Source organism: Budorcas taxicolor, chromosome 11, assembly GCF_023091745.1.
Source record: "Budorcas taxicolor isolate Tak-1 chromosome 11, Takin1.1, whole genome shotgun sequence".
Taxonomy (NCBI): domain Eukaryota; kingdom Metazoa; phylum Chordata; class Mammalia; order Artiodactyla; family Bovidae; genus Budorcas; species Budorcas taxicolor.
In genome coordinates this window covers 104,065,087-104,077,395 of record NC_068920.1, presented here as the reverse complement: position 1 = coordinate 104,077,395, position 12,309 = coordinate 104,065,087, and the positions used below count along the sequence as shown (strand labels likewise).

At 42.9% G+C, this 12,309-nt stretch overlaps 2 protein-coding genes across 9 annotated transcripts in view; both read left to right on the top strand.

The window, feature by feature from the left end:
* LOC128056237 (E3 SUMO-protein ligase RanBP2-like) overlaps positions 1 to 8,673 on the top strand; it is a 58,247-nt gene extending 49,574 nt beyond the window's left edge. For both annotated transcript variants that reach the window (XM_052648938.1, XM_052648937.1), the window contains 6 exons: positions 2,397 to 2,601; positions 3,149 to 3,250; positions 6,302 to 6,447; positions 7,128 to 7,401; positions 7,505 to 7,830; positions 8,161 to 8,673. In XM_052648938.1, the coding sequence (XP_052504898.1) occupies positions 2,397 to 2,601; positions 3,149 to 3,250; positions 6,302 to 6,447; positions 7,128 to 7,401; positions 7,505 to 7,830; positions 8,161 to 8,466 (1,359 nt within the window). In that variant the 3' untranslated portion in view covers positions 8,467 to 8,673. The remainder of the gene's footprint in view (positions 1 to 2,396; positions 2,602 to 3,148; positions 3,251 to 6,301; positions 6,448 to 7,127; positions 7,402 to 7,504; positions 7,831 to 8,160) is intronic.
* A 1,637-nt stretch (positions 8,674 to 10,310) lies between these two features.
* The window catches only part of CCDC138 (coiled-coil domain containing 138), a 30,746-nt gene continuing 28,747 nt past the window's right edge, over positions 10,311 to 12,309 (top strand). For 6 of the 7 annotated variants that reach the window (XM_052648941.1, XM_052648947.1, XM_052648945.1 and 3 more), the window contains exons 1-3: positions 10,332 to 10,598; positions 10,836 to 10,896; positions 11,267 to 11,383. In XM_052648941.1, the coding sequence (XP_052504901.1) occupies positions 10,332 to 10,598; positions 10,836 to 10,896; positions 11,267 to 11,383 (445 nt within the window). Of the gene's footprint in view, positions 10,599 to 10,835; positions 10,897 to 11,266; positions 11,384 to 12,309 lie in introns of all 7 variants that reach the window. The other variant, XM_052648946.1, reaches the window with a different exon arrangement.

Genomic DNA, 12,309 nt, shown 5'->3' with positions numbered 1-12,309 from the left:
ATTTCCGAATATTCCATTTTCCAGATGTCATTGTTACTGATTTATAGTTTAATTCCATTCTTGTCTATAAACGTATTTTGAATAATTTCAAGTCATAGAATTTGTGACAACTGTCTCAGTGGGTGCTCACTGCACACTTGAGAAGAATGTAATTTTTTTTTTTTTTTGCTTTGCATGGAAACAGGTTTTTAAATAGATAAATCAGTTGATGCTCTATTGTCCAAGTCCAGTGTATCTTTGCTAATTTCTCATCTGCTTGTTACATTGATTATTGACAGGAGTGTTGCCCAGCATGTCTGCTTCTCCTGTCCGTTTTTGTTGCATGTACTTTTGTTAGGGAATGTTCCATCTGCTTCTGTTTTCTGGAACACACTGTAGGAATTAGTGATATTTCTTTCTTAAATATTTGATAGAACTTAACCACTGAAACCACCAGGCCTGGTACTTTTTTTTTTTTTTTTGGCAAGGATATATTAATTGATAATACATTTTCTTTAATAAATATAGGACAATTCATTTTATCTGTTTCTTCTATCAGTTTACTTTTTTTGAGGAATTGGTTGGTCCATTTCATCTGCATTATCACATTTGTGGGCATAATAGTGTTCCTGAAGTTGAGGTCATTAAAATGTATTGCCTGTTTACTGTCCATGGATCGGTGTTGATGGACTCTGTTAAATTTGTCCACAGGCTTCAGCATGTGTATTAAAAGTGTAATGCTTAATCTCAAGATATTTGGAGATTTTTTTCCCAGCTATATTTCTGTAGTGATTGTTAGTTTAATTCCATTATGGACTGAGCGTATACTTTGTATGATTTCCGTTCTCTTGAATTTGCTGAGGTTTGTTCTCTAGCCTAGAACATGGTCTTTCTTAAGTGTTCCATATGCACTTGAGAGCAGTGTATGCTGCTGCAGTTCAATGGAGCATTCTGTAATTTTTAAATTTCTGTTGTATTTTTCAATTCTAAATTCCTTTTTGGATTTTCTTTTATGGTTTATATTTGTTTGTCTGACAACTCTCTTTTCATTTGTCCTAAGAGTATTTGTCTTTACCTCTTGGAACACTGTTAGAATCTTTTCAGAGTTTGTCTGATCTTTCAACACACAGATCATTTCATGACATTCCCCATCCCTGGCCAAAGAAAGCTGACTCTGCTTGGATGCTTTTCCATCTGTGCTTTTGGCAGCCCCAGTTTCTTGGACAGCTCTGTACCCCTGCAGGAATGTGGGTTGATGTATGTGACAGTGAAGTTGCTCAGTCATGTCCAACTCTTTGCGACCCCATGGACTGTAGCCTATCAGGCTCCTCCGTCCATGGGATTTTCCAGGCAAGAGTGCTGGAGTGGATTGCCATTTCCTTCTCCAGATGTATTGGGGCAGGAGAAAACCCACCAGGTTCTTACTACCAGACTGTCCCTCAGGGCTTGAGAGGCTTTTTTATCCTTAGCTAAACACAGAAGTTTACCATAAATACGTCCTCTTCAGAGGACATATTTTACGGTCTTGATTAAAAGTGGATTTGGTAAGGCCAGGATTTCTGATGTCACTTTGCCTGTCTCCAGTCGTTTTTATACCTGGGGACTACATGCCATAACGAGGGGACAGTCAGAGAAAAAATCTCGTCTCTTGATGCTGTCCAGCAGCTCTGGCTAGAAACCCTTTTCACTCAGGTTCAGTGCTCTTTTGTTGGGACGACCCTGTAAGCAATAGGAAGCAGGTCAGTGAGGGGGCCCAGTCATAACCTCCCTTTTCTTCTCTGCCTAGCCATCCTCCTGCTCAGCATTGTCCATTTCCGGAAGCCATCTTTGCCCTGGGGTGGAGTTTCAGAGGAGGTTGTGTGCTCTCAGTCCTTGCAGAGATGGCTCCTGAGGCAGGGACTGGCCATGTTGGCTGGGGGTGGGCCGCTTGAACAACGGGCCCCAGGGCCCAGGGCCTGCATCCTTGGTGGCAGCACCCCATCAGTATATGCCAGGGCTTGTGGCTCAGCACCAGCAGGAGCAACCAAGGGGGGCAGTTGGCTCAGGCCAGCATCTTTTCATGTTCCTGCTGTGGCTTGTGGACCCGGATAGGCTGGCCCCTGGAAGCTGAAGTATTCATGATCTCATCACCAGACCTGGTGCTCCTCGCTGGTAGACTTGACATTGGTTCATGTCTCAGGATTCCTGGTCCTCCTGCTCTGATCCACTTCCCAGTGGCTTCTGCTTGCTTTGTCCTTTTCAGTCTAGTTCAGTTGCAGGTGCTGGAGAGACTGGAGGTAACATGGTGGACAGAACAGTATGCTTACTCCATTTTGTCCAAAACTCTGTATCATCCGTTTATTGTAAAATTGAGTATATGATCCTTTTTGTCACTCAGTATTTAATGGCATAGTTATTTGTTACTTTTCTGTTTGCAGAAATCCCAGGACGAGAACATAGCTAGCTCAGCTGATGGCATGTGTACCGATGACACTAAAGTGACTGCGCCATTTTTGTGTAAATCTGAAGAGCCAGAGTTTACTACCAAATCTGTTAGTTCACCATCAATTTCTTCTGGAACTGTTGACAAACCTGTGGATTTATCTACTAGAAAGGAAAATGATGCAGATTCTACAAGCCAAGGTAAAATTTGATGTATGTTTATAGCAACCTTGTAGGCATGAATTTCTGCATAAGGTACAGTGGTTCTGAGACGATACTTTCAAATGTACATCCAGGAATTCCCTTTCTTAAACTGAGATGTACAAAGGGGCATGAGGTAATTCAATTTTCTTAGTGAACACAGAATCTTTACATAGCTATTTCCTGAAATCCTTCTTGGAATGAATGTTTGTTTAGATGATACTAGACCATGTGAAGCAGAAGCTGTGTAGCTCTCTGTCTGACTTAGTATAGATCTACATCTCATTTTTTTAAATGATCTTAAGCATGCTGCTTCTGGTGTATTGTTCATTGAGAATAATTAGTACCTGTAAACTTGTAAGTTTTCTTCAGAGAAATAACTAGATTATAAATACTCCTTACCCCCACCCCACCGCATCAGTAGTATAGCAGGTCCTACCCTTCCCAGCATACACACACACATACGCCTTCCCTTTGGGTCCTGGGTAAATCTTTGATGTTCGACATATGTTAAATGAAATACTAAATTGCTCTTTTCCTTTGCCAGTGGAAAGCAAAACAGTTACGTTTGGATTTGGAAGTGGCACAGGGCTGTCATTTGCGGACTTGGCTTCCAGTAACTCTGGGGATTTTGCTTTTGGATCCAAAGGTAAGATTAGGAGGAGAGGCTTCAGTGACTGTGTTACAGAAGTGGGCACCCCTGGAGGGTGAGTCCTTCGTTGCAGGGTTGTTGCTCACCAAGAATTTTCTCTTAAGTCATTGTAACTTGTGCTAGTCTTGCCCATCCTGAAATGCAGAACCCTCCTTCCAGTTTTGGAGTAACTTTGGGATTGTTCTGATTTGCTAATATTTCAAGATGTGCATCTGTAATTGTTTAGGAGATGACTTTGAAGTTTTCTATTTTTGCATTATCCTTGATTGTATTTTTCATATAAGGGTTGTGCTTATTTATAACTGGTGAGCTTTCCCATCTTTTCCAGTGGTTTTTCTAGTTTTGGTCTGTTTTGGTATCATTTGTAGAAAATAATCCTTTTCCTTGTTTATGGTATACTGTATTTTCCTATTCTTACATATCTATCATATAACAAATTACAGCACCACCACCTAAATTGAATTGATGATTTGCAGAATAAATGTTATTGAAGATATATAATTACATGATTAATTCAAAATAGTGTGATTCCATCTCACATATTTTACTTGTGTCACAGTTCCATCATTTATAGAAACATATATAAAACTTTAAGAAATTACCTTCAGATGTTGTGTTACTTTGGAATTCATAGCCTCATTGATGTCACATTGCTTTATTTTTAATTTATTTAGTAGTTTGAAGTCACAGGATAATAGGTCAGCAAATACAGCAATAGAATGGGTACAATTACCCACCAATGAAAAGCCAGATACAAGCTGATGTGTTAGGTTGCTTGATACTCCGTCAGTGTTGTGCAGTAAAGTTGACATCGAACAGCTCCAGATCTGTGTGGGAGGCTTGCCCTGAGTTACCTGCTGATTCAGTGAGATTATCCACCAAGCTCTTTTTTTTTCCAAGCTACACCTTTTAGTTTGTGTCCTTAAATCTGACAGGAATTTGTACTTTATCTTTTCAAAGAAGTAGCTTTTGGTTTTATCAGTTCTCCTTTTGTTTTTTTATCTCCAGATTTGTCATTACTTTCCTTTAAATTATGATTAGTTTTCTTGTGTATTGAATGTCTACTTTATTTAATATTGTGCTAATATTATAAGCACAGAATAGTATTTTGTAACTGTAAATCCCCTGGAATCCATTTCATGTATTTTCATGGAGAGTTTTCACATTTGTAAATTTTTAATACTTTAGCCTTTGACTAAGAGCTTGTAGGATTTAAATTTTTTTTTTTAATGAAGGTCAGTTTCATCAGAATGATTTTTTGCTTCTCAAACATTTCTGGCCTTGTGTGGACCTTTTTGACCTTAAACTTTTTGTTTTGGTTGGTTTTAAGTCCGGAGGAGTCTTTTCTTTCTCCTCTTCTATTATGTGTTATTTCTGTGGTGATTGCTTTTTCTTCATCTGTTCATTTTATTTTTGTCTCACTTTCTTTTCTTTTGTTCCTTTTTTCTCTGTTTCTCCTGAAGGTCGTCTTCACACAGGTCGACCAGTCACTCTGAGTCTTTTGTGTAATATTTCATACGGAAACTAAGAAAATAAGAAACAGCTGTTTATCTGCTGCTTCCCTGTGCCTGACATTTTATCATATTTCCTTGAGATTTTGTAATGTTTCCATTAAACCCAGAGTGGAAGCTTCCTAGGTATTGCTACCTAGAATACAGTTGTTGATATTGATTATTGCCAGACTTATCTTTATACTTTTACTGAATAAATTCTTTTTCCTGCCCCTTTAGAGCAGTGGTTTTCAGTTCTCTGCTTCATATTAGAATTCCTCGGAGCTTTTTAAAGGGATGGGTGGAACACTTGATAGTTAAGTCATGTTGGGCTCTGGGTGTGGGACCCAGACACTGGTATTTCATAGGAGCTGTTGGTGTGATTTTAATATGCACCCAATGTTACGAACCATTGCTTTAGAGGAATTTTGCGATTTTCTGCCGTATGTCTCAGGGTATTGGGGTAATTGAAAATTTTTTTCTGCTTGGGAGTTCCTAACAAGTGCTTTTCGAGCTTTACACCTATGAATCAACTAGGTCTATGCTTATTATTCTCAGGAAGCCCCCACACAATCTGAGATGGTACTTTTGTTTGAGCATTCATTTGCTATTTATTCGTACGACTTTTTTTTTTTTCCTGTTTTTTTTCTCCCAGTTAAACCTGTCTTAGAAGAATTTACTGTTTCATTAGACACTCATTTTGTTCTTTCTTCAAGGTGCTGAGTTTTTAACTGATCCGTGACAATTTTTGCCTTCTCCTGAGTTTTTGTATCAGATGTAGGATTAGAGAGCAGTGGTTTGTCAGTCAGCAAAGTGATGAAGAGTTGAGAGGTTTCTTTCCGCTAAGATAGTGGGGAATGTATTAATATTAGCAGGCTGGGTTGTCAGAGTTGAGATGTGGAAAAAACAGCATTTAGTGTTCACCTTCTCCAGGGTGTGAGGGAGGGAAAAGTTTTTGTTCCCCTGCGTAGGAGTGGGGAGCCTTTTTACCCATTAAGCCTGGTGTTGCTTGAGAGAGGGTGGGGTGGGGGTGGGGTCAGTGAGCTGCTCCTGGGGCCACCAGTGCCACCTGGGCAAGAAGTTGAAGCTCTCATTCCATTTACCTTAGAAGAGAGCTAAGGTGGAGAAGTTACCAACTTGTAATCAGTCTGCTTTGAAAGTAGCAGATTTGGCCTCTTGGAGAACATTCTTAGGCTCTAAAGTTACTTTTTTCATGTAATAGAATGTTTTATGAAATAAACTACCCTTGGAGCTGAGCTGTGTTTTCAGGTTTCAAAGGATGCACTTTGAATGAAGAACCTGCTTCATTACTAAAAGTTCAGTGTCACTAAGACCTAAGGCTCACACAACCCTGTCTGTATACCCAGGCATAAATGTTACTACATTCCTTTGTGCTCACCACTTGAGCTTAACTTGCCAGGAGAATGCAGTTTTAAGCATTTTTATTAGAAGTATGTCACATCATTGGAAATTAGATTCATTCATAAAGTACTGTAATGGGGATTAAAAGCTTATTAAAATAGATATCACTGTTTAAATATCCAAATTTATTCATCAGATAAAAATTTCCAGTGGGCAAATACTGGAGCAGCAGTGTTTGGAGCACAGTCAACCGGTAAAGTTGGCGAAGATGAAGATGGTAGTGATGAAGAGGTAGTTCATAATGAAGATATCCATTTTGAACCAATAGTGTCACTACCAGAGGTAAATATTAAAGTGTAAAAACCTTATACTAACTTCACATTTTAAGTTTAAAACTTGACATGGGCTTGATTTGTAGGGCTGACCTTGTTTGCATTTCTTTCAGAACATTGGCCATTACAAATGGAAGCTCTTTATTACAAGTTCAATCTTAAAATGTAAATCATCCTTGTAAAAAAATTTACATACAAATGTTATTTGGAAAATTCTTTGTGAAATTGTTGGAAGAACTTAATTTTTTCCTGTTTGTTTTCAATAACATAATTGAAGGAGCAAAATATTAAAAACCCATCTAAGCTCATGTTTGCCACAGTCCTTTCAATAAAAAGTATATTGTACTTTTTCTAGACAGGAATGTTATTTTAGGCAAATTACTTTCATCAGTTTGAACCTCAATCAGTAGATAGTATTTTTCTTGAAGAACAAGATTTTTTTTTAACCTCTTCTCTCCTGTAAAAGATTGTATTTGATTTCCAAAAAGAGGAAGGATGTTAATAAGTACAAAGAAAACATTTAATGACAAATCTTTCCTGCCTCATCCAAATCTGCTGTATAGTAACCCTAGGATGTTAACTCTTTTCAAATTCTGTTCATGTCAGTGTGTTAAGGAATTTGGATCTTTGGAATTTGTTATGAGTATTTTATAAGCAGCAGCTTATAGGTAATTTCATCTCCTGTCACAGGTAGAAGTAAAATCTGGAGAAGAAGATGAAGAAATTTTATTTAAAGAGAGAGCCAAACTTTACAGGTGGGATCGAGAGGCCAGTCAGTGGAAGGAGCGTGGCGTTGGAGACATGAAGATCCTCTGGCACACGGTGAAGAATTACTTTCGGATTCTGATGAGGAGAGACCAGGTATTCAAAGTGTGTGCAAACCATGTCATCACCAAGACGATGGAACTGAAACCCTTGAATGTTTCCAACAATGCTTTAGTTTGGACTGCCTCAGATTATGCTGGTGAGCTCTGCACTCAATGCTACTTTCCAGTTTTTTTACTTTTCTAAATTGACAACAAATATATAAAACAATTTTTAAAGTTAACATCTGTGTTGTTTAACAGATGGAGAAGCCAAAGTGGAACAGCTTGCAGTGAGATTTAAAACTAAAGAAATGGCTGATTGTTTCAAGAAAAAATTTGAAGAATGTCAACAGAATTTATTGAAACCCCAGAAATCACTGACAGCAGAGTTCTCAAATGAGACAAATCCTGTGGTGTTTTTTGACATTTGTGCAGATGATGAGCCCCTGGGACGCATAACCATGGAATTATTTTCAAACATTGTTCCTAAAACTGCTGAGAACTTCAGAGCACTGTGCACTGGAGAGAAGGGCTTTGGTTTCAAGAGCTCCATATTCCACAGAGTGATTCCAGATTTTGTTTGCCAAGTAAGTCTTAAGTGTGCATCACACCAGTGTGGGAAATCTGAGTGTTTCTCCTTACCTGTAATTGTAGACTATAGCTTTTCCACACCCCCAGCTTCTATCCCCACAAGAACTTGCAGCCTAAAAGCATTCATATTTCTAATGCCTTGAACCTGATAGAAATTAAGGGTGGGAAAAGATCTTTTCATTTTTGTTTCCTTTCGCAAATTTCTTAGTTTTTCAAACTGCATTCTCAGAGAAGCTGGGTATTTAGGACCTACCCTTCAGTGGTTAGTTCTGTATGTGTTTTAATGTTTTATTTGGGATTCCTGTTAATTGAAATCTTTTTTTCAGGGGGGAGATATCACAAAACATGATGGAACAGGAGGACGGTCCATTTATGGAGATAAATTTGAAGATGAAAATTTTAATGTGAAACATACAGGTCCTGGTTTACTATCAATGGCCAATCGAGGCCAGGACACCAATAATTCTCAGTTTTTCATAACACTGAAAAAAGCAGAATGTTTGGACTTTAAGCATGTAGTATTTGGGTTTGTTAAAGATGGTATGGATACTGTGAAAAAGATTGAGTCATTCGGTTCTCCTAAAGGGTCTGTTAGTCGAAGAATTATTATCACAGAATGTGGACAGATATAAAATCATTGTTTTCCATAGTAAATTTTACCTGTATAAAAGTTGAATTGAGGCCTAGCTGTTTTGACAACATGGTAATTAATTATGTTCAGCTTTTGAAAATGGACTCCAATGTACAAATGTAAAATTGCAGCTTATAGCTGTTGTCACTTTCTAATGTGTTATAATTGACCTTGCATGGTGTGAAATAAAAGTTGAAACACTGGTGTATTTTCAGGTGTACTTGTGTTTATGTACTCCTGACATATTTGTATTAAAATGGAATACTAATCTTGTTAAAAGCAATAGACCTTCTCAAACTATTGAAAGTATATGATATATGCAATTTAATTTTAGTTCCTTTTAAGATATTAGACTTCCTGCATGGATATACTTACTGTTTGAATAAAGGGACCATGACTTGGATAATTTTTATTTCAGATTTGGACTATATTTGGTAATTTTAACTATTGGTGTGTTCAGTTATGAACAGATTCACTTGTAAATGGGTAGAGCCACAGAGGGCAGAGGCTTAACCAAAGTGCTCTTCTATAAATTCTTGCACCTCCTGTATAGTTAAATTATCTTTTAAGCAGAGTACCTTCTTTCCTTAAAATATGTAGCTTCCTGCGCCCTTTCAAAGGTATTAAATTAATTTTTAATTTTAAGTTGAGTAATTAGATTTTTTAAAAAACCTTTCTGTCATCTGTTTCTACTACCTCAAACTGCATTGGTTCTGATAGAACTTGAATTTTTCCTTGCAGTTATTGTGATAAAGTATGAGTATTTTAAACAGGTCTATACCATGTTCTTTGGTTAAAGATTTGCTTTATACTAGATTGTTGCAGTACCTTTTTCTGGTGAATTTTGTAGCAAAAATAAAGTGACAATTGTTAACAGCCATGATATTTAAAAAATTCATTACTTGTGCATCTTAATTGTTTGTTCATTCTGGAACCAAAGTAAGAATAATTAAATATCTGTAAACTCAGACTGCCACCTAATTTCCAGAGCTCCCAAGGAAAGGACTGTTTTCAAGTCGGGTATATACTGAACACCTACTTGGAAATGGCTAATGGAAAAAGCTGGACAACACGGGGGACATTCTGGTCAGCCTGCTCAGTGCAGGACCTCGGAGTCCCCCGAGCACTTTGTGCACGTCGCAGCCCCCGTAGGCGGTGTGCTCAGACTGCGGGGCTGTCGCGCTGTTTGGGGTCTGGAAACAGGCTGTCCTGGGGCAGCACCTGCTTACCGCCCGAGGTGGGGTCCGAGTGCGGGGTGCAGTGGACGCCCTGACCCCCGATTCTGTGTGTGTGTGTGTTGGGGGGAGGGGTGGTGTGCATACGCGCCGGTCCCGAGGGCTCCGCTTCTCCGTGGTTTCGGGGCGCGTCCCGGGTGTAAGAAGGCGCCGGGGGGCTTGTGGGCTGCGGGGGACTCCGAGGCGCCCTGAACCATTATAGCTGTGGATCCAGGTTTGGAAACGAACGCTCTAGCCGAAACCAACTTCTCCAGCCAGGACAAGTCTGAGCTGCGTACGAGAAAGATGCACCCGGATGGCGCTTCGACCCGACTCCAGCGGAACGCGCGCAACCCTCGGGAAGGAAGGAAACGATGACCCCGAGCGCCGGCTCACATCTCGCCCCCACAGGCCGCGAACACGTACAGGCCCAAAAGTGTTCGCGCCGATGGCAAGCGGGAGCCGGGGTGTACGCGCGTCGTAACACGCATCCGCAAGGCCCGCCCCTCCACGAGTCCGAGGGCTGTTCCCCAAGAAACAGGAGTCAGCGTCCCTGCCGGGGGCGGGGCGTGTCGTGCGTCACGGCGCATATTCTCCACGCAGCTCCGCCCCGCCGCGCGCTGTTGCCAGGGAGACGACGTCGGTCGCGGCCATGGAGCCGAGAGTCGTGAAGCCGCCGGGGCAAGATCTGGTGGTGGAGCGCCTCAAAAGCCGCTACGGCCTGGTGGGCGGCTGCCTTAGCGAGGTGAGGCTCGGCCCTGCCAAGTTCGCGGGTAGCCGGATCTGCAGGTTGGAGAGGGCGCGAGGCGGAACCTCTGGCGGCGGCGTGCGGGGAGCGGGCTCCCGGCGGGCACGCGCTTCGGAGGATCGATGCGCGTCACCGCGGGAACGCGCGCAGGCATACCCCGCGAAGACTTGGGTGAGGGTCGGAGCTGCGTCAGTCCGGGCGTTGGGCGGTGAGTCCGAGCCGGTTTCACGCCGCAAGATGCGCCCCACGGTGCCCGGTGGGTCCGCGGGGGCCGCCTGTGTGCGGGGGCCCGGCGTGCGTGTTGGGCGGCGGGAGGGGGCGCCGCGCGGGGCCGGGGTTCCAGGAGTCGAAGGAGACAGGGGCCGGGGGACGGATCCGCCCCGGTCACCTCTCCATCCTCTCTTCCAGCCGGGGCGCCGGCGACAGGACGTGGCGGAGCGGCGGCGGCGGCGGCCTCCCCGCACCCCAGGTAGGGCGGCGGCTGGGTTGTTTGTTCCCCGCAGGCCGCAGATGTAGGTAGTTTATCGTGTGAGTTCAGTGCTTAGAGCGCGTCAGAGGAAACAGCACTGTGTTGAGCCATCGGGGACTTGGCCTGGCCCCTGGGTCCTTCTGTTCCGACGCGGAACAGGGTCATCGGTACCGGGTCCCTGCCGCGAACGCGTGCGGGGTGGGGGCGGGGGAGGCGATGAACTACGCGCTGTTTGACCATCCGCCCGGAGGCCAGTCTGCTGGAAGCCGGTGTGGCGGAGACGCAGACGGAAGACCTGCGGAGCCGAGAACTAGGTGGTAGGTGCCGGACCTTACTGAGCCGCCTCGGCTGCCTTCCCTCCTGTTCACAGAGGATTTGGACATCTTCTCCTGCGGAGATAAAGTCGGTCCGTCGTTGAGATGTTTCTCTGACGAGAGGAGGCGGCACCCCGCGTCCCCCCGCGGTGTCCTCACGGTGAACTGGCAAGGTACCCCGAGTCCTGCTGGGGGTCCCCCCTCCGTCCCTGGGTATTGCGAAAGCAAGGTGAGGTGCGGAGGCTGCCTGGTGTGCGCCTTTCTGTGGAAGAAGGCATCGGCGGTGGGGAGCCCGCTGGGCGGTGGAGGAGACTGGGCGCTGGTTCCTGAGCATTTGATGGAACCACACGCCTAGCGTCCTGTTTGCAGACATAATGCAGGGTTACTCACACTGCAGGACAGATGGCTCTTCATCCAGGACCCAAAAGAAGGCCTTGCTCTCTTATTTATTTTTTAATAAGGAACTAAGATAAAAATGACTACAAGTTTGTTCAGAAGCAGTCGGTATGGTGTATCTCCTGCTGTGGTAAGTACTGTGCTATACTTAGGTAGCAGAGAGAGATGGGAGAGATCAGCCCTGGGATTGGGGCCTACAGAATATTACACCATGTGCTGCTGGTCTGTGAGGGGTCAGCAGTTTTGTAGAGTTTACTCTGGGTAAAACCAGTGGAAGGTAAGGTGAAATAATGTTCTAAGCTGAATATTATTAATGCCAAAAATATGTGGCAGAAAGAAATGCTAAGGTATCGAAAGCGAACAAGCATTTTGAGATGATGTTAAACTGTAAAGTTGTGGACATATACAAAGACAAGCATTGAGGTAATTGTGGAGAGGGAAAAAAACATTGTGCCTGAAATATCTGTTGTTACTGTGATTGATATCTTGGGGCTTGCATTGTTTCATTTTCTGATTATTAGTCCATGTGAAGCACTTGGAATGCTGTTCAGTACATAGAAGGGCACTCAGGTGCACCACTGTCATCACCGTCGCTGTGGTCTCCTTTGGCACTCAAAGAGTCATCTGGTTGATCTGGAGTCAAGGTGTGGACATGAACATGAGGGGACTTCCCTGGTGATCCAGTGATTAAGAATCCACCTTG